Genomic DNA, 24985 nt, shown 5'->3' with positions numbered 1-24985 from the left:
CTACATCTTCAGTTACAGCTATTCATAGACCGCTACCCATCGACCATTCGTAGGCGGTGCGTAGTGTTTGATACGCTAGACCGTTGACTCGCTGCACCGGCAGTAAAACTCGATTATCTCGGAATTGTATTTTGTTGAAAAGTTCATTCGCGGCGATCACGATATCTCAGTAACCAATTAATCGATCAATCTAAAATTTTCACTGATTGTTTCTTATTATATCAGCTACTTTGAGTACAAAAATAATTTTACTGGAATGACCACATCATTTTTTCCAATCGGAAAACTCAATTTGTGATGCGCGTGAAAAATAAGTTGGGCAATAATGGGTTAAGCGACCCTCTTTGTCTTCGCTCTCTATACTGTGCATTGGAATAGTCGATTCTAGACTCTAACTCCATGGGATGGTGTCCGTATCAATTAACATGGGTTGTCAGGCACAAATCCCCGACTACATATGGGGAACGTATCATTTGAGCCAATATATTCTGATTCCTTAATGTGTCCGTACCAATTAACATGCTAACATCTTGGTAGGGCAGATTCTACAGGGCTATTGAACCTACTCTACATATATGCATCACCCGAACGTGTGCTTCGTCAACGAAGCTTTATGCTGTTGGAACATAAGAACTCTTTGTATGGTGGTCGAGATCCTATTCGCTTCGTGTCTTCCACATTCAATGAAGTGTTTACGAAGCTCAACTTTAACGTGTCAACCTTCAAGAACCGGCTCTCATTATTTATTTATTATTATTCTTTTTCTTATTATTTTTTTTATATTTTTTCTTATTTTCTACATTTTGTTAATTGAATTATGTTCGATTATAGTTTGTTGAAAATTTCGTTTTTAATCAGTTATTTATTTATTTTTATTTTTTAACTCTTGTTTTGTAGTGTATTGTATACTGAAACCTCCATTTACGAACTCATTTTTTCGCTATGTTCGATGTACGTAAATTTTTTACGAACTAAATTCGAAATCACGACCTCTCTTTTTACGAATTAAGTTCATAAAAAAGTGTTTGAGTACTACAGTACAATAAGAAACTGTATACAATATTACATATTCTTTATTGCTAACTGTTACTAATAAAAGTTGGGTATTTTTGGAATGGGGTTGACGAGTGCATGATGAAAATCGATGTCTGAAATCATTTTGTAATCCAAGATAGTGACTTCCGGTTTTAATAAATTCTTCCTAACCTAAACAACATTTTGCTCAACCGGAAGCTGATCTTGGCCTTCAAAGTGACGTCACTCATCGATTTCCGCCATTTTCCGATTTTGTCAGCCTCATAATGAAATATGTTCGATGGGTTCCAGCAAACGAACCAAGCCAAATTCGATCAATACTTTTGTTGCGCATATTTTTTTTATTTAAAGGATGCAAAAAATGTAAAAATAAAAAATACATTTTTTGAAATTTATACTAAAAAATCAGAAAGGGTTATGAGACTATGTCTAGGGACCAAAAAGAATATTTTAGAAGTTTCAGTTAATTGAAAAGAAAAAAATATATATTCCGATATTATCGATATCTAAATTTTGTCAGCCTAAAATACACAGACGAGCTGATAAAAACGGATCTTTACTGTACTCGTCAACTTCGTTTTAAAAATACCCATATTGGTATCGGGAATATTGCTCAACCGGAAATTGCCATCTTGAATTTCAAAAAGCTGTGTCAATTGTCCATTTTTTATCATCTACTTGTCAAGCCCGTTCTAAAAATGCCCATATTGTAAGGGTTATTGAGGATATTGCTCAACCAACGAATTTTAATGTGAAGCATGCTTTTTTGCGAACTAAATCCCAAATAACGTACACTTTTTTACGAGCTAATTTAATTTATGGTTCCTGGTATGGTTCGTAAATGGAGGTTCCAGTGAATTGAATTGGATTGGATTGGATTGGATTGGATTGGATTGGATTGGATTGGATTGGATTGGATTGGATTGGATTGGATTGGATTGGATTGGATTGGATTGGATTGGATTGGATTGGATTGGATTGGATTGGATTGGATTGGATTGGATTGGACTGGATTGGATTGGATTGGATTGGATTGGATTGGATTGGATTGGATTGGATTGGATTGGATTGGATTCGATTGGATTGGATTGGATTTGATTGGATTGGATTGGATTGGATTGGATTGGATTAGATTACATTGGCTTGAAGTGGAATTTTATTTGATTGTATTGTATCGTTAATCGAATCGAAAATATATAAGATTTTTAGGCCAATTCTAGAAGAATACTCTATACTTAATATTTCATTGATACTAACAAGTTTAGATGATACATAAATATCTGACTATATTGAGCGAAATCAGCAAGCGCAAGTCGCCTGTTATACTAACGGGTCTCTGATGGAAGACGTACTGGTGCCAGTATCTACTGCCATGAAATAGAAATGAAACAATTTCCTTCGCTTGGTAAATACAGAACTCATTTTCAAGCAGCGCTTTTCGCAAATATGTGCATATAACAAAACTTGTCTGACAGAGCTATCAGCTTTTGTTTGATATCTAGCTGCAATAAAGATTTTTCTTCAGAAAATGCTGATTATGATTAAAACGTTTTCTATCGCAAAACTATTGGGTTATGTTCGTGTCAATTACATATCTCCGAGTTACCAGATCAAAATAAAATTCGGCAAATCTAATAAAGTAGTAGTAAATCTACCAGCGAACCTATTCCATCATTAAATTGCATCACCCTTAATACACTGTAACACAAACCTAAAAAAAACCCACAGTCGAATAATTTACACGATGAATGCCCTTACATGATCCCCAACGCTAAAGTTTTCATCAAAATCTAATTAATGTAAATAGCTCCTCTTCCCCGAAATCCCCACACCTGTGAATTATGTTTATTTTATTGTTTAAATTCCCTCATTATAACACCACGATGTTATGCAGCAAAACCCGAGCAATAAAGCTTGTAATTCCTCAGAGAAATCTTGATTCAATTTACCCATTTTGTTAGGGCTACGTGCTTTGTTCATATGGAACCCTTTTTTATTTGCACACACACACACATACGCACACCTTCTAACACACTAACATATGTGGGTTGCATGCTCATAAAGTTTCTCTTCTGCCGACACTGTCGTAATGGGTGACAACTCCACACATTAAACACCGCGGCCGGTCGCCACCGAGGAGGAATCCCCTAGACAAACTCCTACCAATTTAAAGGGGCCGCCACGAGCTTCGGCAGTGTAGTGCTACACCACTTGTACGACGACGACGACGACACGGAGCAGCACTCGGTCAGGCGAGAAAATTAGGACTCCCAAGTCCCAGCAGCACACTGCAAACCCACAGCACCACCGCGACCGCAGTCGTAGGACAAATGTGGCAATTTCACAAGCCGTCAAGTTGGGTGCCGCCACCACATACAGTTCCGAGTGCCGGAAGAGACAGTAAAAAATGGGTGTAAAATTAACGACAAATGAGATGTTAAAAAATTAAACCAGCTGGGTGACTGGGTTTTTTTTCTCGTTTTCTGGCTTTGTTCGTGAAGATATGGCACAAGCTCGTTGCTCGTTTTTACGGTTCGCGAACGTGCCTCTTGTGTTTTCATTTTCACATGCTTTCCTTCGGATTGGTGTGCGGTTCAAGTTGCACCTGAGTCATGTGCTCGTAATTTATCTGACGAATTTCACTCATGCATAGTCTTATTTCAGGGTTTCATTTGAACTACCAATAACCATTTAAGTTTTAGTGGTGCTTTGTACGATTCAAATTAGGATTATGTTTCATGTTAACCAATAAAAATGTTTGCCTGTTTAATTTATACATTCACAAAACAGATTGTTTCGAAATCTTTGAATTTTCTTTCACAAGAAATCTTAAAAATTTACAGTATTTGTTGTATATTTATTTTGTTTATTTATTTTAGTTATTTCAATAAGATTTTCTATGATCTATTCTATACATTTCATTCCAGTGGTCATTTATTCTTTATATTAACAACATGTGTTTAAGGTGTAAAAAATTAAAAACTGCTTTTGACCGTATTCAGAGATGGTCGCATTGTAGGCTTTCTCAGTTGAGCCTTAATTAATTACATTTTCTGTTAGTGTTAAATGCCACTGAAATAACCTATAATTCGCAGTTCTACAATAAGCGTTTGTTTTCTTTCCTATTTTAAGTGGTTTTCAAATCATTCGATATAATGCTAGATTTCAGCATAAATAAAATTGGAAACGATGTTACTTTATTCCTTGAAACATATATCTTCGAGGAGGATTCAATCACTGCTCAAGTCGGATATATTTGCATTCCCTTATGTAAATCCTAAATAGTATTTTCGATGTCAGATTCGCTCGTGAATGAATAATGGATATCACTTACCTTTCAAGCGAATCAATGAAATTGGTGCAATGTGTCGATTCTGAAAAGAAATCCAGAAAGTTAGACTACTTACTACTCACTAGCAAAATCTCAAGCGAAACAAATGCTACAAAATTTATTATCTAAGACATTTTTGACATTTCGTATTCATAGCTGAAAAAGCAGACCAATTTCCTCAGAATCCTAACAAATCTCCTCATCCAATTTGGCTTGAAATTGAAGCGGAAAAAATTCTTCACATGTGATCGCATTCAATCTGTCAGCCCTCGTTCCATTCATCCGCGTATGTGTATTCAGTCGTGTGCTTCTAAAAAAATATTCATCTCAAACACTCATTCCAACGGTCGCCGACTCTCGATGTGTGAGCCAGCGTTGTTGCCTCGAACACAGAGAGTAGTAGGGCCTTGCTTCTGGCCAGAATAAAATTAAATTTTTGGTTTTTAATTTTTTTTAAACTAAAGTTACCTTCGAATTTATTATATAACTCAATAAAGAAGATTTTTGAGCAACCTCAAATGATGTTTCAGAACGGATGGTTTTACGGATAGTTATTAATAACTGAAACATGCGATATTTTTCAATTAAACTTGGTGTCTTCAATAAAGTTTTCGAAAATTTTATTACAAATAACGTGGCTGAAGACATGAATGCTCCATATATTCAGGATATCGAGATATATTAGGCTATTTGCGAAAGTAAACATTCAAAATATCAAAACTCAAATTCGATTTACAAAATTTGATGTATTTTTTCCATTTCCTCTATTGAAAATTTATTTAGTTTTTAAACTAACGGTTGAACAATTTTATTGCACCGACTCCCGTCCACCTCCCAACAGGTAACAAGCTACCTCGTCCGTCCGCCTCCTGTCCGTCCGTCTTCCGTTCGTCCGTCCGTCCATCTCCCGTCCGTCCGTCCGTCCATCTCCCGTCCGTCCGTCCGTCCATCTCCCGTCCGTCCGTCCGTCCATCTCCCGTCCGTCCGTCCGTCCATCTCCCGTCCGTCCGTCCGTCCATCTCCCGTCCGTCCGTCCGTCCATCTCCCGTCCGTCCGTCCGTCCATCTCCCGTCCGTCCGTCCGTCCATCTCCCGTCCGTCCGTCCGTCCATCTCCCGTCCGTCCGTCCGTCCATCTCCCGTCCGTCCGTCCGTCCATCTCCCGTCCGTCCATCTCCCGTCCGTCCGTACGTCCATCTCCCGTCCGTCCGTCCGTCCATCTCCCGTCCGTCCGTCCGTCCATCTCCCGTCCGTCCGTCCGTCCATCTCCCGTCCGTCCGTCCGTCCATCTCCCGTCCGTCCGTCCGTCCATCTCCCGTCCGTCCGTCCGTCCATCTCCCGTCCGTCCGTCCGTCCATCTCCCGTCCGTCCGTCCGTCCATCTCCCGTCCGTCCGTCCGTCCATCTCCCGTCCGTCCGTCCGTCCATCTCCCGTCCGTCCGTCCATCTCCCGTCCGTCCGTCCGTCTCCCATCCGTCCGTCCGTCTCCCGTCCGTCCGTCTCCCATCCGTCCGTCCGTCTCCCGTCCGTCCGTCCGTCTTCCGTCCGTCCGTCCGTCTCCCGTCCGTCCGTCCGTCTCCCGTCCGTCCGTCCGTCTCCCGTCCGTCCGTCCGTCTCCCGTCCGTCCGTCCGTCTCCCGTCCGTCCGTCCGTCTCCCGTCCGTCCGTCCGTCTCCCGTCCGTCCGTCCGTCTCCCGTCCGTCCGTCCGTCTCCCGTCCGTCCGTCCGTCTCCCGTCCGTCCGTCCGTCTCCCGTCCGTCCGTCCGTCTCCCGTCCGTCCGTCCGTCTCCCGTCCGTCCGTCCGTCTCCCGTCCGTCCGTCCGTCTCCCGTCCGTCCGTCCGTCTCCCGTCCGTCCGTCCGTCTCCCGTCCGTCCGTCCGTCTCCCGTCCGTCCGTCCGTCTCCCGTCCGTCCGTCCGTCTCCCGTCCGTCCGTCCGTCTCCCGTCCGTCCGTCCGTCTCCCATCCGTCCGTCCGTCTCCCGTCCGTCCGTCTCCCATCCGTCCGTCCGTCTCCCGTCCGTCCGTCCGTCTTCCGTCCGTCCGTCCGTCTCCCGTCCGTCCGTCCGTCTCCCGTCCGTCCGTCCGTCTCCCGTCCGTCCGTCCGTCTCCCGTCCGTCCGTCCGTCTCCCGTCCGTCCGTCCGTCTCCCGTCCGTCCGTCCGTCTCCCGTCCGTCCGTCCGTCTCCCGTCCGTCCGTCCGTCTCCCGTCCGTCCGTCCGTCTCCCGTCCGTCCGTCCGTCTCCCGTCCGTCCGTCCGTCTCCCGTCCGTCCGTCCGTCTCCCGTCCGTCCGTCCGTCTCCCGTCCGTCCGTCCGTCTCCCGTCCGTCCGTCCGTCTCCCGTCCGTCCGTCCGTCTCCCGTCCGTCCGTCCGTCTCCCGTCCGTCCGTCCGTCTCCCGTCCGTCTGTCCGTCTCCCGTCCGTCCGTCCGTCTCCCGTCCGTCCGTCCGTCCGTCCGTCTCCCGTCCGTCCGTCCGTCTCCTGTCCGTCCGTCCGTCTCCCGTCCGTCCGTCCGTCTCCCGTCCGTCCGTCCGTCTCCCGTCCGTCCGTCCGTCTCCCGTCCGTCCGTCCGTCTCCCGTCCGTCCGTCCGTCTCCCGTCCGTCCGTCCGTCTCCCGTCCGTCCGTCCGTCTCCCGTCCGTCCGTCCGTCTCCCGTCCGTCCGTCCGTCTCCCGTCCGTCCGTCCGTCTCCCGTCCGTCCGTCCGTCTCCCGTCCGTCCGTCCGTCTCCCGTCCGTCCGTCCGTCTCCCGTCCGTCCGTCCGTCTCCCGTCCGTCCGTCCGTCTCCCGTCCGTCCGTCCGTCTCCCGTCCGTCCGTCCGTCTCCCGTCCGTCCGTCCGTCTCCCGTCCGTCCGTCCGTCTCCCGTCCGTCCGTCCGTCTCCCGTCCGTCCGTCCGTCTCCCGTCCGTCCGTCCGTCTCCCGTCCGTCCGTCCGTCTCCCGTCCGTCCGTCCGTCTCCCGTCCGTCCGTCCGTCTCCCGTCCGTCCGTCCGTCTCCCGTCCGTCCGTCCGTCTCCCGTCCGTCCGTCCGTCTCCCGTCCGTCCGTCCGTCTCCCGTCCGTCCGTCCGTCTCCCGTCCGTCCGTCCGTCTCCCGTCCGTCCGTCCGTCTCCCGTCCGTCCGTCCGTCTCCCGTCCGTCCGTCCGTCTCCTGTCTGTCCGTCCGTCTCCCGTCCGTCTCCCGTCCGTCTCCCGTCCGTCCGTCCGTCTCCCGTCCGTCTCCCGTCCAGTCCGTCTCCCGTCCGTCTCCCGTCCGTCTCCCGTCCGTCTCCCGTCCGTCTCCCGTCCGTCTCCCGTCCGTCTCCCGTCCGTCTCCCGTCCGTCCGTCCATCTCCTGTTCGTCCGTCCTTCTCCCGTCAGTTCGTTTCCCGCCCGTCTCCGTCCGTTCGTCCGTCCATTTCCCGTTCGTCCGTTCGTCTATACATTTATCTCTTTTCCGTCTCCAGTCTGTAGCCGGTCCGTCTCTCGACGTTTTCCGGTTCGTATCTCAGTATGCCAATTCAAATGTGTGTGTATGTGTGTAGAGTAGATCGGAGCTAGTTAGCGGTGCCTTCAGTTTTTATTTTTTACTGCTTTGATTTAGGTAGGTTATTGTAGCGGTCATGTCATATTCAGCAATATTTTTCAAATTTAGTAGAATCAGTCCTATTTGTTTGCGCCAAGAGTTAGACAACCTACCGTTGATCGACTCTTGCGCAACACCCTAGCAAATACTCCTCTCCGCGAGGGGAAGAAATTAAATTGCCTGTTGAGATTCTCCTGAAGACGAAAACCATGACGATCCTTCGCTTGGAATGCATGATGGAAAGGGACAGATAGAGCCAAAGGTTAGCTGACAGAATAAAACAGCTAGTAGGGTCGTTGATTTCCGAACTTGTCCGAAGAAATTTGCGGGAAAATACGCGCTTCCTGTAGGTTCGTACGAAATTACCTTCCCTAATCTGAGGATTAACGCTGTTAGCCATTTCGTCCCAGTCCGCCAAACGCAGAGAAAGTGCGCGTAGTTTGTCCGGTTTCGTTTGTGAAAAGTTAGTAAAAGTGACGTGATAGTATTTAAAATTAGACTAATTACTTTGTTCTCTCCTGTTAGATAAATCACTAAAAGTGATTAGCTAGTAGCTACGTGCGTAGAATTGTGTGCAAAAGGTTACAGAAAGGTAAATGTGCTCAAAGTAAAGTGGCATTGACCCCCACAAACGTGCTAATGACCCCGTTTGCAATAGCCAGACGGCCTTTTTCTATTTCGCACAGCTCGCCGACGAACGAGAGAAGAGGCAGAACGAACGAAAGCAGCACGCGCGCATCGGACGAATTTTGAACCCGGCACCGTTACGCCGCCGGAAGGAAGGACGACCCGTCTTAAAACCGTTCCTTCAATCGCCGGAAAATCAACTGTAACTTTTCCGGCCGATCAAATCATCAACCAGCAACCAACTAACCGCTGGTCAGAAACCGGCGCGGCGATCGATGTGATCGCCCATCATCGCCCGTCATCGCAGCAGAACGATCGACAGCAGCAGAAACCAACAGCAGCAGAACTGGTGAGTCGTATCGTTCTTGCTAGATTAAGTGTGAAGGGTGGCGTCCAGGGAGGACGCCACAGTGATTTAATCCGGAAGAGCGCAAAACGCTCGAGAAGTCGTCCACGGACGGCTAGATTTAGGGACGCGTCCATGAATTGAGGTTGTGTGTCGGCCATTATGTTTTAGTCCGTCATTCACGAACGCCACACACAACCCATTTAATTAGTCACCCGGGTGCCAAGCTATAGCTGATTGATACGCTGGAGCTGTGAGGTGACGTCATCAATTTTGGGAGGATTCTGGAGAGAAAATTAGCACGATATGGTCAATGAGCACAGTAGGGAGAGAAAATACGCACACAATTAGAGAGATAGGCCTAGAAAATTAAACATGCAGAAATACAAACCTAAATGGAAATGAAATTCTTTCAGTGCACCGTTGAATAAATGTTGTTTAGTTAAAATGTAATCAAATGTTTGTAGTACTCCCGCAAGTTTTAGTCCCGTTCTAGTATAGTTACGTCACTTCGTTCGGTGTAGTTTTCGTTTCGTTTCACTGTCTTCCGCTTGGCGGAATTTGATGAGTGGTGAAAGCTTCGCTTTCAACGTGTTATGCCACCTGTTGATGAGTGGCTGCAGTTCCAGTGATGATATATTAGGTATGGGGAATTTCTTACTGCGTATTCTCTGAGGGTAAATAGGTTCTTGATGATTGCTACTGACTGATAATAGGGTCGTCTACCCGACTTTTGGAGGCTAATTTTTGATAAGCCTGTCTGGTTCGATCCTGATTAATTTCTTTTAGGTGAATCTTCTTCAGGGACTCGCCCTAAGAAGAGTCTCATCCGGGCAAACAAATCTTGGCGTGCAGTCTTCCTACGGGAAGTGGCGCATAAGCTGCACGCTTGCTAGGGATCGACCAGGGCTGGCTACATTATGTTGTAAAAGTGAACATGCTGGCAAACTCTGAAGTTATCAAAGTGTTTTTTGGTTTTTTATTGTTTTATACACAAAAATGTGTGACGCGGAAAACTCCCTGGGCCGGAGTAAGTTGGCGGTATGTTTGAGTGTTAACGGAACACCAAACACTGTATTTCGGTCTCAATACCCCGGTATTTAAACTGTTTTTTGATGACGCTTATAGTAGTGCGTTGTGTCAGGTTATGTAGTTACTTCAATTGTGTCATCCTCTATATATGCTGGGATAGTGAAAAAATGACGTGTAGCATGTTGTTCCAAGAACCGAATGGTTCTGATTGGGTAATGGTTTTGAACATAATCAGTACAGAATGACGTAGATGATGAAATTGCACCGTGCTAACTCGTACAATTAGAGCTTCACATTTATCATCAACAACAATTCGCCTACATCGGAGCATATTGCAGATTTGGATTGCCCCTTATATTTAACATAGTAGGTAATGATATTTTGCTGTCGTAGACAAAACACTGCGTGGCTAGGTTGGGTTGCTTGTCCTACCTTAACAGTGGAGCAATTGTTAACCTCTGAAAGGAGCAAGATGAGAAGCCAGACTGAAAAAAAAAACGATAAGCACCATGAATAGATTACGTTAGTGTAGACCACCATGAATGACCAAATGCAGGCGACAGACAACCTAGCACCCTTTCGAAACTGCCCTTCATTACATTGGTCTTTAGATGCGCAGCTCTGTTCCCATTTTTTATAAATTTTCTCTTATGTACAAAAACTAAATTGTTAAGCTGACAAATAAACGATCCAAAACGAACCTATTGATAATTATAAAACATTATTTCCATTTATTTGTTGCGAAGTAATAGCTGTATATGCACGCAAATCAAAAATTGGTATTCAACTAAAAAAATTTGAGAAATTATAGGTAGTCCAAAGCAACAAATAAGCACTTTTTGCTATTCGTAAATAGTTTGAAAAAGAGTTTAAAATTGTGGAATTAGAACGAAGCCTTCAAAACATCTTACTGGAAATAAATTATTTTTTAAAAGTAAAATAAATAATTTTGACCAAGTATTTGCAGTGAATTACTTTACCGTGTCTCGATCGATTCGGCAAACCAACCGACAAACTTTCCTTGACAGGAGAATCCTGCCCGCCTTCATCGGAAAAAACGGCCTCAAACGTACGAACACACGCCAACACAGTCAACATTGATGCTCCTTTGAACTTCCCACGCCCACCGATCCACCGTTTCCGATGGGTCCACCTCCGGAGCGTGACTAGAGAGTCCATTATCGAACTACTATTACTCCAGGACTCCGTACCCGCAGGCACAAACGAGCGAACGAAGCGATGGAACGAAACGATGGACGATCCGGCGGGAGTGAGTGGTTCGTTTCCTGGAATTAAACTCCAATCAAATTAGAAAAGATGAGTGAATTCCGTTCGGCTGAATTGGCGCTTAATAATTCAAAAGACACAGATGGATTTTGCATGTTTTTCAACTGCGTCCGGAAAGCGCAGCCAGCGTTCGATATGTCGGCAATGATGGTGCGCCATGGTGATGATGGTTTGCTGCCATCCATCCGTGTCGTCCCGAATGTGTGATGTTCTATCGTTGCTGGTTGTTGTTGGTACTGGAGCCGGGGTGGTCGGTAAAGGGCGAACACGAAATTATTGCGACACCGAAAATGTCATGCCAATTTTCTTATAATGTTTAAAATCAAACCAAAATTTTAGGGTAGTTTTATATATATATTTACTTCAAAAATAAAAAAAAAAGTTAATCAAAGGAGCCTTGAGTGTAAAATTGAACGCATCTTCGCTTGATGCCCTCCATCAAAGTCTTTACAGTGTCATCCGGTACCAGTTTCTCAGTTTTTTTTTCCATTTTCTTAACATGTCTTTCTCGCCTTTGACTGTCTTCTTGCTTCTTTCGAAGTTCCCGCTTCATCATTGCCCAGTACTGCTCCACCGGGCGCAGCTCCGGACAGTTTGGCGGATTCATGTCCTTTGGAGCAAAATAAACAGAATTGGCCTCATACCACTCCAGGACACTTTTAGAATAGTGGCATGATGCCAAATCTGGCCAAAATAGCGGAGCTTCGTCGTGCTGCTGCTAGAACGGCAAAAGGCGCTTCTCGAGGCACTTAGATTTGTAGATCTCGCCATTTACTGTGCCCTTTGTCACGAAAGGCTCACTCCTCAGTCCGCAAGAGCTGATGGCATGCCAAATGAGATATTTGGAGGCGAACTTCGACATTTTCTTCTTCTTAAATTTGTCGTCCACATAGAACTTTCTCTTGCCGGTGAAAAACTCCAACCCCGGAATTGGCTTAAAATCGGCTATTATATACGTTTCGTCGTCCATCACACAGCAGCCATATTTTGTCAGCATCTTCTCGTAGAGCTTCCGTGCCCGAGTTTTAGCCGTCGATTGTTGCCGCTCATCGCGGTTTGGGGAAGTTCTGTACCTTGTATGTATGTAGTCCAGCTCTCTTCTTTGCATTCCGGACGTAGCTCTGCGACATGCCGATCTTTTTAGCCAAATCACGGCTTGGGACGTTGGGATTTGCTTTAATCATCCGCTTCACCTTTCCCTCCGTCTTTTTGTTCTCCGGTCCCGGTTTTCTTCCAGCGGTGCGACAGGTCAGGAAATTCCAGGTGTTTGGAAAGAATTTGTTCTCTCGACTCGCGTTGGCTCACCTCCATTTTCGTTGAATCGAAAAACACGACTTCGAGTTTGACAGCATGTAAACAATACACATCAATGAGAAAGTGTGCAAAATTTGGTTGATTTTTACCCAATGGTAAAAATTTTATGCCCTGTTGAATGTGTCGCAATAATTTCGTGTTCGCCCTTTAGAAGCACCATGAACAGTCACTCTTTGAACAACCCGTACTAGCATGGAATGAAAAGTATGCTTTATGAAGGGAAAGGGACGTCTGGAGGGGAATGATTTGAAAAAGTGAACCAAAACGTTCGTTTTGATACACATCATTATTTTTAAATTGCAAATGATCTGCCAATCGCTGTCAGATTGCGAGGGGTTTCTGTAGCTTTCGATGACTTTTACTGATGCTGTTTTGTGAGGGTGATAAGGTAACGGAGCAAATGTTTACTCTCGCTATCTAAGGTATAGGGTGAGGATGGATGTTTATGAGTATAAGAAGACATGTGCTATTGGGGAAGCTGGAAACTATCGATTAACGTTTGTGCAGGGAAGATTGGATTCAGAAGCGAAAGACGGACATCAGAGACCTTCAGAATCGCATGAAGACATTTGGTGGTATTTGAAGTGACTAACTCCACTGGTGATGCATTTTTTTTCGTAAATACAAATGTAGCTGCTCTAACTATTTGGACGTAGGTCTTGTATTTTCAAATCAATTTCAAATGCTTGGAGAAAGTAGAGCTGAAAAAAGAACAACGATTATTGTGTTAGGGTGCAAGATAGTGGATGCATGAAGGGACCACATATTATTTGTACACTAGTTAAGTTACAATTAAAGTGAATTTATTAATTTTGTAATTAATCGAATATACAACTGCGACCACCAATATATTAACGGTCTAAAGGTAAATATTGAAAAATGTAATTAATTTATTCTACATTGTTTACACATTTCAGAGCTTTCCGGACATAAACAATCGAACATCGGCGCTTCTCTCAATGCCAAAAGGGCGTTATCAACACCTGAAACGACTACTTCCCCTACTAGCCAACCAGAGCGAAGATTGTTTGACGCTGAACATATACGTTCCCGGTAGTGGTAAGTCTAAAAAGTCTATTTAAACAGAAATAAGTGATAGTTTAGTTTATACAAGAAATGTATTGCCTAGGTTTCTTCGTCGATTAGTTGATTTGTGGCAAATTTGATGAGACAATTTACATATTATTACAAGTTTTGGAATGCCCAAGTGGTGTTTTCAAAAGAGAAAGTAGCTCAGTTGGTAAGTTGATTTCTTTGTACTCAGCTTACCTGAGTTGGATTCCAGACCTGCACATAGGGTTAGATTTTTCTAACCCAAAAACACAAACGACCTAGAACTTCTATAATGTATACTGGATCTCGTTCTCAAGCTGTGCACTTTTAAAGTTTTATACTAGTTTTTCGGGTTAGTAAAATCTTTGACCCTATGTGCGGGGTTGCAAATCGAACCCATGTGCGTTGCGTACAAGGCAATCGTTCTACCAACTACGCTATGCCTGCACCAACAAAAACTGTTTTATCTTACGATCGAGATCAGATAATTTCGAAAATGCCAAACCTCCGTCTTTGAAAAAGTTTTATAAGTTAATTCAGCCCATCTATTGAATTGTAATTGTAGGTACTGATTAATCCCTCTAGAAATTACTATTGAGAATAAACACTTAGAAAACAATATTTAGTAAATCTGCGTCTCAGGTAAAATTATTGAGAATAAGTGTCCATCGAATCCTTCGCACGCATTTTGCCAGTATTTACTAGGGCATCGTAATTTTTTTTAAATATCGAAGAACCCCCCTTTCATATAGTGACATATGTCAAAGTAAACGGAGATGCCGAATTTCATATCATTTGGACAATTTTAGACCCCCGCTTGAAGTTTTTGACATTAGCGCTATGGGAAAATATAAATTAAATACTATAACATTTGAAGTAGCCCTCGGAAAATTAGAATTTATACTCACGTAGGGTTGTTGTACCAGTGGTACCAGTACGGAAAATTCCGGGAATATTGATTCATTTTCGGTACCAAAATCACAGTGCTGAATAAAAATACCGGTATTTCGAATACTACGGGCTCTGGATAGAGCTGCAGCTGAAACTTGACATGGTTGTCCCAAATGTCGTCGCATTCAGAATATCTGAATATTCGGAAATACCGGGAGTCGAAAAAAGGATTAATCAGAAGAGTGATGCAGTAGAAGTGAATGAAAATTCTGACATTGTGTTTCACTATTTAAATCCGCCCCGAAACGAATTGCAAGCAATGATTTCCTCCGGAACCAAAATTTCTTCTCAACGTCTGTCGCTGTTGGTAGTTTCTGGCTACCTTGTCCATAGGTTTCGTAATTTTTAACAATTTGGCAATGTCATTATGCGACATATCAGGATAGTCCATTTATTTGTTAAAAAATAGTTCATGAACGTCTTCTTTTTCGACCCTATTTCAAATAACGGAAGTGACAGGCGATAACGATACTATTCTCGTTGTACACATACACATTCAACCACAGGTGCCGGTATTCGTTATAATTGGAGGTATTTGCTTTACAATAAAGTATTCTTTAGATAATTTGTAGATGATGTTAGGGTGCAAAATTTGTTAATATATCTGCCATATAAAGAAGACTGCAAACAGCATTGTAAACTATCTTTGAATTGCTGTTGAATATTGATTATAAAAAAACTTTTTTTGATGAAATAATCCATTTTTTTTTTTTTGGTTTTTGACGTAAGTGGCAATACTTTTTGACTTTTTTGTGGTATCCAATGGGGAGAACATATCGAAACGGTGAGTTAAACGAAAGCAATTACGTGAAAAAATTAGTCCAGAGGAAGGATTAGAACCTGCAACTCTTCGGATTCCTGTCGAATGCAGAACTTCTTTTGCTATCCTTGGGCTCTGAAGTGATCTGGCCCAACAATTTGAAGCAATTTAGAACACATTTTTTGAAGTTTAACATCTTTTGGATAATATGCTGTTTCCTATTTATATGGGAATTCCATGGGTGACCATACTCTTCTAGCCGTAACTCCGGAACCGAAAGTCAGAACTTAATAAAATTCAATAGCAGCCTATGGGAGGAGGTACCTTGTACCTTTCATTTGAGACAAAGCTTAATAAAATTGACCATCTCCGAATAATCGATGGCAATTGTTGGTCACACACACATACACACATCTACAGAGTTTATTATCGATATCACATTCTGTAGTTCCGCACTGACGGCGAAAATGGATTGGAGAGTATGCGTATAGTATACGCATAGGGTGGATGTACCAATACTTAAGGAAAACTTTTGCTAAAAATCGATTATTAGACCTATGGGCAATGTTAATACATTAAACAAAAGCTTTCAATCCCTAGTAGATAGAAAAAATATAAAGATGGTTTAATAACCAATTTATGTATTCAAAACCGCTTTTACCACTATAGGAACACATGTACCAATAGTGGTGCAATCGCTAATTTCGGTTCCTATTGTTGCAAATCCCATTGATTTCTTATGGGACCTGCAACTATAGATAGGGGAACATGGGGGGACTTGACCAAGTGCAAAATTCTATTTTTGGCTAAGGCGTCTTCTATTCGGTTCTTAATTTTTTTTTTAAATATTTTTATACTTGCTTCGAACCCAAGGTAATTTTAAAAGTTTGGAATGAAAAATCCTTTCCTTACAGAAAATATTCCATGATTAATAAATTTGCATTAAATGATGTAATTTTTTATGAAACTTTGTATGAACATATTTACTCGACCACTAATTACTATTAAAGTACTAATATATCGTCTTATTCCTTATGAAGCAGTGAAATGATTTTACATAAATTGGAGCATTGGAATAGTTATTACTAGAATTTGCATGACATTGAACGCAATAACTAATATTGGGGAGACTTGGCCAAGTGGCAATTAGCTGAAGAAAGATACAAAATTCCTGATATTTACTATGCTTTGGTATCTACTGTTAATGCTAATCACGCCATAAACAAATCCCACCTTAAACAAAAGTCTATATATTTTAGTATTAGTTGATAAAGCTACCAGTGGTAGAACTGATTTTGCGATGTGTTAACATGCAATGTAAGCAGTACAGTTAATTCTCAAAAAAAATGCATTAAAAAAAAATCGAAATTTATTAAATGCAACCCTTTTGTATTTTTACTGCTACCTAAGGAACTCAAGAATATGGAAAAAATAATTACAGTATGTTTTATTTATTTTTTTTTTCCTTTTTTATTTCGACTATGTTAGTCACATTTTCTTTTTTACGTTTTAACGACATTCAATTAGCTAGAGATTACTGGGTAGGGAAAGTTATGAAACTTAGAGCCATAGTACTCAAGTGAGAGCAAGGATGTAAAGTAAACAGATCGGAAAACTAGAAGTGGCAGGGTCATTAGAACAGGCTTAATATCGTGCGGGCTTAATTTTTGCCTTCTGATAATGAGGGTCGAGCTTAGGCAGAATAACTACGAATCACCCGAGTTCACTATCATGTGTCCTTGACAAAGGTAGACGTATCTATCTTTACCGTGACAACCGGCCGGTTGTCACGGTAAAGATAGATACGTCTACCTTTATCAAGGACACATGATAGCTCGACCCTCATTATCAGAAGGCAAAAATTAAGCCCGCACGATATTAAGCCTGTTCTAATGACCCTGCCACTTCTAGTTTTCCGATCTGTTTACTTCACATCCTTGCTCTCACTTGAGTACTATGACTCTAAGTTTCATAACTTTCCCTACCCAGTAATCTCTAGCTAATTGAATGTCGTTAAAACGTAAAAAAGTATGTTTTATGTTATTATTCTTTGTTGTGATTTTTCAAAACTTTCTTGGTAAAGTCTCCACGCAGTGGAGAGACTTGACAAAAAAAACGATCACAGAAAAACTTGTAACTTTTCAAAAATTAAATAAAAAATTCTGCAAAAAAATCATGAACACCTAACCTAACTAACTTTGCACCTTATATTTCATTGACTTTTAAGGGATTGAAGGCTTTTTTAGAGATTTATGCAGGTTTAGCTGAAAACCTGGTCAAGTCTCCCCATGTTCTCCTACATTAGATCAACTATAGGTGCAAGGGAGTTCAAAATCCGTAGAAAATCAATTTTTTCAATAGTTATTTGGGCAAATTTCAAGGATTACAGTTTTATTGTCGCATAATTTTCGTGCGATGGATCGATAAAAAATTTTTTTGTTGATTGGTACCTTAATTAGACGTATAACCCACTACTGCAACTATAGATACACCTCAACTATAGGAGCACCCACCCTAGTGACAATCAAGCGATTCGTTAGCGTTTCGGCCAACGACCGAAAGTGAAAGACGATAGCTTTCAACAAAGACCTTTTCGTTGAGGCACTTCGACTGAACAGCGGGACCAAGCTCGCAGAATCATCAAAGCAACTGATCCCCGGTACGGATTGATGGAATATCAGATGATCAGGATGGTACTGCATAAGTGTCTAGATAAAGGCAACTTCTACGAAATGTTGAAGGTACAGAAGCTGATATTGCTGACAAAACCAGGGAAGCCATCGGCTGATCCAGCCTTGTATAGGCCTATATGGATACACTCGGAAAACTCCTGGAAAGAAGCATTCTTAACGGGCTGACGAAATGCACGGAGGGCAAGTGCAGAATGTCCAATATGCAGTTCTGCTTCCGCAAAGCAGTATCGGCAGTGGATAAAATTTGGACAGTGCTCGAGAGTGCGGAGAAGGCATCGAAGCGGAAGCGAAGACGAGATCGATAATGCGCTGTAGGCATGATAGAAGTAAAGAATGCGCCAGTTAGGTAGCCATCGCCACTGCGCTGCAGAGTATTGACACTGCGGCTGCCCAAGAAAGGGAAAATCGTGGGTTCCGCGGACGACGTGTCACTAACGGTGAAGGGTAGGACACTTGAAGAGGAGTGGAGGTATCTGTGACGGAGATAATGGACGCGATCGAGAGCTGGATGAATGGAGTCAAGATGCAGATAGCTCACCACAAGGTGTAAAGCAGTTCAGCGGCTGCTGATCGACATCGGAGGCCACATAATTGCATCGAGGCGTACAGTGAAGTAATTGGGAGAATAATCGACGACCGATTGAGCTTCAACATCCACGTCGACTACGCTGGAGAAAATCGGCGAAGGCAACAAACACAATATCGAGGGTCATGCCAAACGTCGGCGGTCCAAGAAGCAGTACGAAACGTCTGCTATCTAATGTTTCGTCATCGATCTCGCTTGGTATGCGGCGCTGAAAACCAAGCAGAACCACCAAAAGCTATACAGGACGTTCCGACCGTACGAGTCGCGAGCGCGTACAGAACAATATCGTCCGAGGCAGTATGCGGTATCGCCGGTATGATCCCCATCTGTATCACCCTGGCGGAGGATACTCGACTACTACAATCGGAGAAACACTCGAAACATAAGTAAGATGGTGAGAATGAATTCGATGGCGATGTGGCAGCAGGAATGGAACAACACGAAGAAGGGAAGGACGATCTACCAACTTACCCCAAATCTGTCGACGCGGGCCAATAGAAAGCACAGCGAGGTGAACTTCCATTTGCGCAGCTCCTGTCAAGCCACGGCTGCTTCAAGAAGTATCTTCAGCGATTCGGACACGCAACGTCACCATTATTCTCGGAGTACGACAACGTCTAGGAGACACCAGAGATCGTGACCTTCGAATGTCAGAGGTTTGAAGTGAGACTCAGAAAGATGCTCGAAACGGAAGGACCGGACATCAACCCTGATAATGTCGTCTACATAATGACAAGCAACATAAACACGTGGAACGCGGTCGCGACAGAGTAGTGACGCAGATCATGACCGACTTACCGCGGAAATGGCGTGATTAACAGCGAGAAACGATTTCGGGAGGGCAACCACCGGCAGAAAACTCTCCACCAGAGTAGGCTAGATCCAGCGCCAGGATCTCGTCGAGTAAACTGCGATAGAATACTGGGTATAGGTCGTCCGGGCACCAATGAACTGGACTCCACGCTCCACCTGGAAATATAACAAAAGCTTAAGAAGAATAGGTATGGTGAAAACTTCTCTCGCCGGTGAATTCTCCCTCGTCGTAAGCTAAATTCACCACTGGGGACTAGACTGAGTAGACCGCGATGAGACACCACCCGTCGCGAGTCGTCAGGGCATCAGCAAACCGGACGCCCTGTTCAACCGGAATCATCGAACTGACCTCGTCATCTGGCTGGTTGGCACGGTGGAAGACTAGACCGAGCAGTTCACGAAAAAAGTCGGGAGCCCAAGGAGAAAGTCGTACTAAATGGTACAAGGGGGGGGGGGGGGGGGCGAAGGCTCAGTAAACTAGACAGTCTGAGGTTTGCTACCCAGATTGCTCTCGTAGGGGAAGAGCACTCATTCTCGAACCACAGCTTGCTTTCCTACTACCATGGACGAAAACTGGTAGTATGTCGAGGAGGTGTGCTGTAATCCTACTGAAAGAACTGACTACTTAGAAGTTGGAGTGTGTGCTGTACACAGTACCCTCCATATATAGTAGAAGAAATTTTCATTGGTGGACTAACGAGAAGTTTTTGTAAGTAGCGACCCGTTTGTCAAGGTGACCTAGCTACCTCTACAATAATTTCGGATTTTCGTATGTAAACAAACAAAAAAGGAGAAAACAAATAATCAAACAAATTTTCACCGTGTCTATTTTCTCCGATTCACTCTTCCTTCACTGCTCTGCACGCTGATACTCGATCTGCTGCTTCTGGCGACGAGCGGTATCTTCCGACCGGCCGGATCAACAACGGCCGCGTTCTCCTTCGGTCGTATCTTAGGCTGCTCCGGCAGCTGTCCTTAACCCTCCGGAAGTCGCGCAAATGGCTCATTCAATGAGCAACCGCTGGTGCGCTAAGACGATTCCGCTAGATTTTCAGAGCAGCGTGCACTCATTGCACTAGCGCGACTTCCGGAAGGTTAACAATTGGCTAGGTAGGTGAGCTTTGTACCCTTGATGGAACCTTCCTAGCGACGATGACGAAATCTTGGAAGACACCACAGTGTTCTTCTCAAGCGGGCCCGTTGTCCTACCTGCTTCTCTCTCCTTGGCTGTTAGCTGTAGAGCGGAGCAAGGCTCGTTAGGCTTATCCTCTACAGCGAGAGGGGGGATGCGAAAACTCCTTGACAATTAGCTGTCCCACTTCGGCGATCCAGTATAATTCTATTGAGTACCCTGACCACGGGCCGGAACGTTTCGACAAGACTTTTCACTATCGTACGCTCGCACTAAACTATCACAGTTACGGTGGCGGAAAACTGTCCCGAAAAAAGACTATTTTCCAGACGTCTATTCTAAACTGTGGTCCGTCACTTTCTACCGCGTTCACGATGGCTGCCTTCGCTCCTCCGTGTAAACAAACACACACCAGCATGGCTGCCTTCGCTCCTCCGTGTAAACAAACACACACCAGCATAATTGGCATCTGTCATCGCCGATGCGCAGCATTATCAACACACATTTTTCAGCACTAGGAGAGCGGCGGCCTATCTAATCCCTATGTTATTTATACAGAAATATGAAACAAAATTTACTACACCTATCTGCACGAAAATAACCGTTCACAAACGCGAAAATGAACAAAAATTTATAACTAAGTGTAAACGGTACTGGTCAGCTTAAGCTGAACTTAAAGACCTCTACGTGTCTCTGTCAGATCTATTCATGGATTAATTTGATGATAGAATAGTCTAAATATCTAGTAACACAAGATTAGGGTATCAATTGCCACAATCAGGGCCGCAGAGAGAAAATACGGGCCCGGGGGGTCCAACGTACGGGCCGTATTGCCTGAGTACAAAAAAGTTAATGTTTGAAATCCATTGGAGTTCACTGATATTATGTATAGTACACTGAAATTTTATATTTATGTACCAGGTTTTAACTCTAGTTGTTTGAAGTGCCAATGAAGGAAAAAAAGAACGTAGAGTTTTTTATACTTTGGGAGTTTTTTATTACCTCTTCGACAGTATTGGCGACTTTGAAAAGCTCCATTTTTGTCAATAGTATTTATAAAAGTAAGGAAATGGAAAGATTAAAAATGTAACGGAGATGAACAGCAAAAGATAAAAACAATAGGAAAATAAATATTAAAAGAATGTACAAATTTGCTAAAAACAACAAAATCAACCAAATAAACAAATTAATGTCAATTGTCAAAAAATGTTAAATCGAGAAAAACCAAAATAAAACCTATAAAAAATTGATAAAAGAAAACAGGACACTAGTAAAAAAAAAATTGCGAAGATTAAAGAAGTCGAACATTGAACAAATGGTGAAAATAATGAAAAATCGATAGGAAAGTAGGAAAATTTTTAAGAATCAATGTCAATGAAAAAAAACTACTGAAAAGAATACAAACATTAATATAAAAAATGCATAAAACTGAATAACTCGATAAATCAAGAATAATAAAATTTATTTACCAATAAAACAAGTAATATTTAAAAAAATAGAAAAAGTAAATAAAACTATAAGAATGCATAAAATTAAAGGAGCATATATAAAAGACAAGAATAAAATAATCATAGAGAAATTTAAAAAAAATGAACTAACAGTAAAATTTTTAAAAACTGGAAAATTGGAATGATGAAAAGACGAAAAAGTAAAGAAAATTGGAAGTATTAAACAAAAACGGAGCAAACAGACAAAATGGAAAACAAAAAATAGTAGAAAAAGCCGACATGGTATACTATACAATCAAAAAAATGAAAAATTAACACGAAGAAAATGAATAAAATGGATTAAATTATTTAAAGAACATAAAAAACACTAGAATTTAAATTTGAAACAAATTCAAACAACGAACTAAATGTAAAGTGAAGAACAAGCGCGTATAGCGGCAAAAAAGATAAATCAAATGATTTTTTAAGAAAATAAAAAAAATCAATGTAAACGTATAGGAAAATGGTCAACAAAAAAGTACTTTCAAAATAGGTTAAATGGTAACAATGAAAAAATAACAATAACGAATTAAATATGAAGATATTTAAGGTATAAACAATAAATAAAATTATAATAAATGGACAATGGGAAAAAAATAAAACTACGAAAAACGAAAAGCTAAAAACTAGAAATAAGGAAGAAAATAGGAGAAAGGTAAAAAATTAAACAATAAGACAAATTGGAATTGATTTGAATAAGTGAAATTGCTTTGGGAAATGTGAAAAATATAAAAAAAGGAAATAGAAAAAGGCTATGATAAAAATAAATGTAGTAAACAAACAAATTCTAAAAATTAGATGGAATGACAAAAGAAACAAATAAAAAAGCATGGTAGTAAAATATGAAACAATAAGAAAAATAAAATAAAGAAAGAAGAATTTTCTCGAAAAATTGCGAATAAAATGAAATAACAAAGAGAGAACTATAAATTAAAGTAAGTGATAACGATAGCAATAGAAAAAAAAGCAAAAGTAAGAAACGTGAAAAGATGGATAAGATAAAAGTATAAGAAAGGCAGAATCTTACAATTGTAGAAATACAAATATAATCCACAACTTGAAAAAATAGATCAATGAAATTTTAACAAAATAAAAAAAATCCATGTAGGAATTAAAAATGGAAAAAAACGAGAAACATGGATCAAATTTCAAATAAGGGTTGTGGTTGGATTTTTCGCTATGCTGGTTTCAAAAACATTCATAATCCTATAAAAACAGGAAAAATCTTTCATTTGTGTTGGTGTGCACACTTTAAAATATATTACAAGAATGTTGTAACTGATTTCTAGTAAATAGATCAAAAATAAAAATAAGATCGGTACGTTCAGGAAGCGACGTTCAAAATCTCACGCTCACTCCTCAGTAAACAAACACAGGGTGTGAAATCACACTCCAGTTTCTTTCGAGAATCTTTGTAAGGAACATTGATCCATTGAAGAGAAGGTCCTTAACAATTACAGCCTGCAACCCGAGGATGATGTTTACGAGGACTGGGTGCTGGACGATTCCTGGTTTAGAGAAAAGGGCATCCAGGCGAATTCGGATTTACCTGAACGAAGACACGGAGTTCGCCCCCAAAAACCGGTGTGGCAACCCTAAGCAGGGTTTTTTCTTTCAATAATTACTGTCGATTCTAATCCAGCGCTTTCGAAGATTGGAAATTGAATAGATCAAAAAAATCGATTTCATGTTGGCGAAATTTGAAGACAACTTCATGACTTCTAATCAAACCATTTAATTGTTTAACTCTTACAAGTCTGATCATATTTTTGTTTCGATTATAGACATTTTAACCTTAAGGTCATTCGCTTCTTCATTCAGGTTATGAATCTTTCTATAAAAATCTATTCCTGTGTACGGGGTTGGGATTCGAACCTAGGTGAGCTGCGTACATGACATTCAATGTACAAATTTCGCTATGCCCGCTCGAGACTGATCTCGTTTCGATGCGAGAATTAGGTTGGGATAAACATAGTTGATACCAAATATGCAGTAGTTTAGAACTTTCGCTATTCTATCACTGAAAAAAATCCAAACGTTAATTCTATTTGCTTCAAACCGCTTAAAATTCATATGAAGAAGAAATGCTATTGTTATCACGCGCACACCTACCTTCTATGTGTCAACTGTATAAACTATGTATGCACACACATAAGTTATATGTGCATATTGTTATAGAATGGAGCTTTATGTGCCTAATAGTTATGAAATGTGAATGTAAGATTAATATTTCTTGTAAATACACACATTAGGTTTATGTGCCAGCAAATAGTATCTATATGCCTCCGTTAATTGCAAAAATCTATGTGTAAAATTAATAGGCATAACGTTTACTTTTTTCTGAGTGTAGTTACCTCATACACAAGATATTGAAGTTTTAATTGCATTCTCAAATAAATTTTGGTCGAAAAAGTATTTGTCAAAATTTTAGTTTCTGGTAAAAATCCGGGCCCCCTTCAGAACTCCGGGCCCGGGGGGAAACACCCCGGTCCCCCCCCCTCTCGGCGGCCCTGGCCACAATTCATTTTGAGGGTGAATTCTGCGTAATTCGGTAACCCGCCTAGTACTGCTTCTGACGCTTAGTAAAGAAATGTAAAGCTATCTATTACTAGGAGAAGAAAAAAATAATCGGATAGCTGACACGAATCTGGGGTTACGAAGCAGATGCATACCCGAAAAGATTCCGTACGAATTACTTTAGAACATAATTTAACAATTTATGACAGCTTCCATACCATCAGACCTTATCCATCACTGCCTCACTTAAACTGAAAGTAATAGCACCGAAATGTCAAACGTTAAAGTCTTCCATCTCGCCACTACAGTAAATTGAAAATTCTCTTAACCTGACCTGAAAGCAGCTTTAGAGTAGTTTATAAAAGCGAAATTCAACATGTTATTCCAGAGCAATTCTCCTTCAGTACAATGGACCATCGAGCGCTCGCCCGGCTGCCATTCAATATTCAATGCTGCCCGATAATGTTTT

At 41.9% G+C, this 24985-nt stretch overlaps 1 protein-coding gene across 5 annotated transcripts in view; it reads left to right on the top strand.

Annotated features, from left to right (window-relative positions):
- The window catches only part of LOC131688707 (neuroligin-1-like), a 757193-nt gene that overhangs the window by 460340 nt on the left and 271868 nt on the right, over positions 1–24985 (top strand). For all 5 annotated transcript variants that reach the window (XM_058973158.1, XM_058973159.1, XM_058973160.1 and 2 more), the window contains one exon: positions 13442–13583. In XM_058973158.1, the coding sequence (XP_058829141.1) occupies positions 13442–13583 (142 nt within the window). The remainder of the gene's footprint in view (positions 1–13441; positions 13584–24985) is intronic.

The sequence above is a fragment of the Topomyia yanbarensis genome, chromosome 3, assembly GCF_030247195.1.
Source record: "Topomyia yanbarensis strain Yona2022 chromosome 3, ASM3024719v1, whole genome shotgun sequence".
NCBI classification, from domain to species: Eukaryota; Metazoa; Arthropoda; class Insecta; order Diptera; family Culicidae; genus Topomyia; species Topomyia yanbarensis.
Note: the sequence above shows the minus strand (reverse complement) of the source record. Positions and strands in the feature narration are given on the sequence as shown.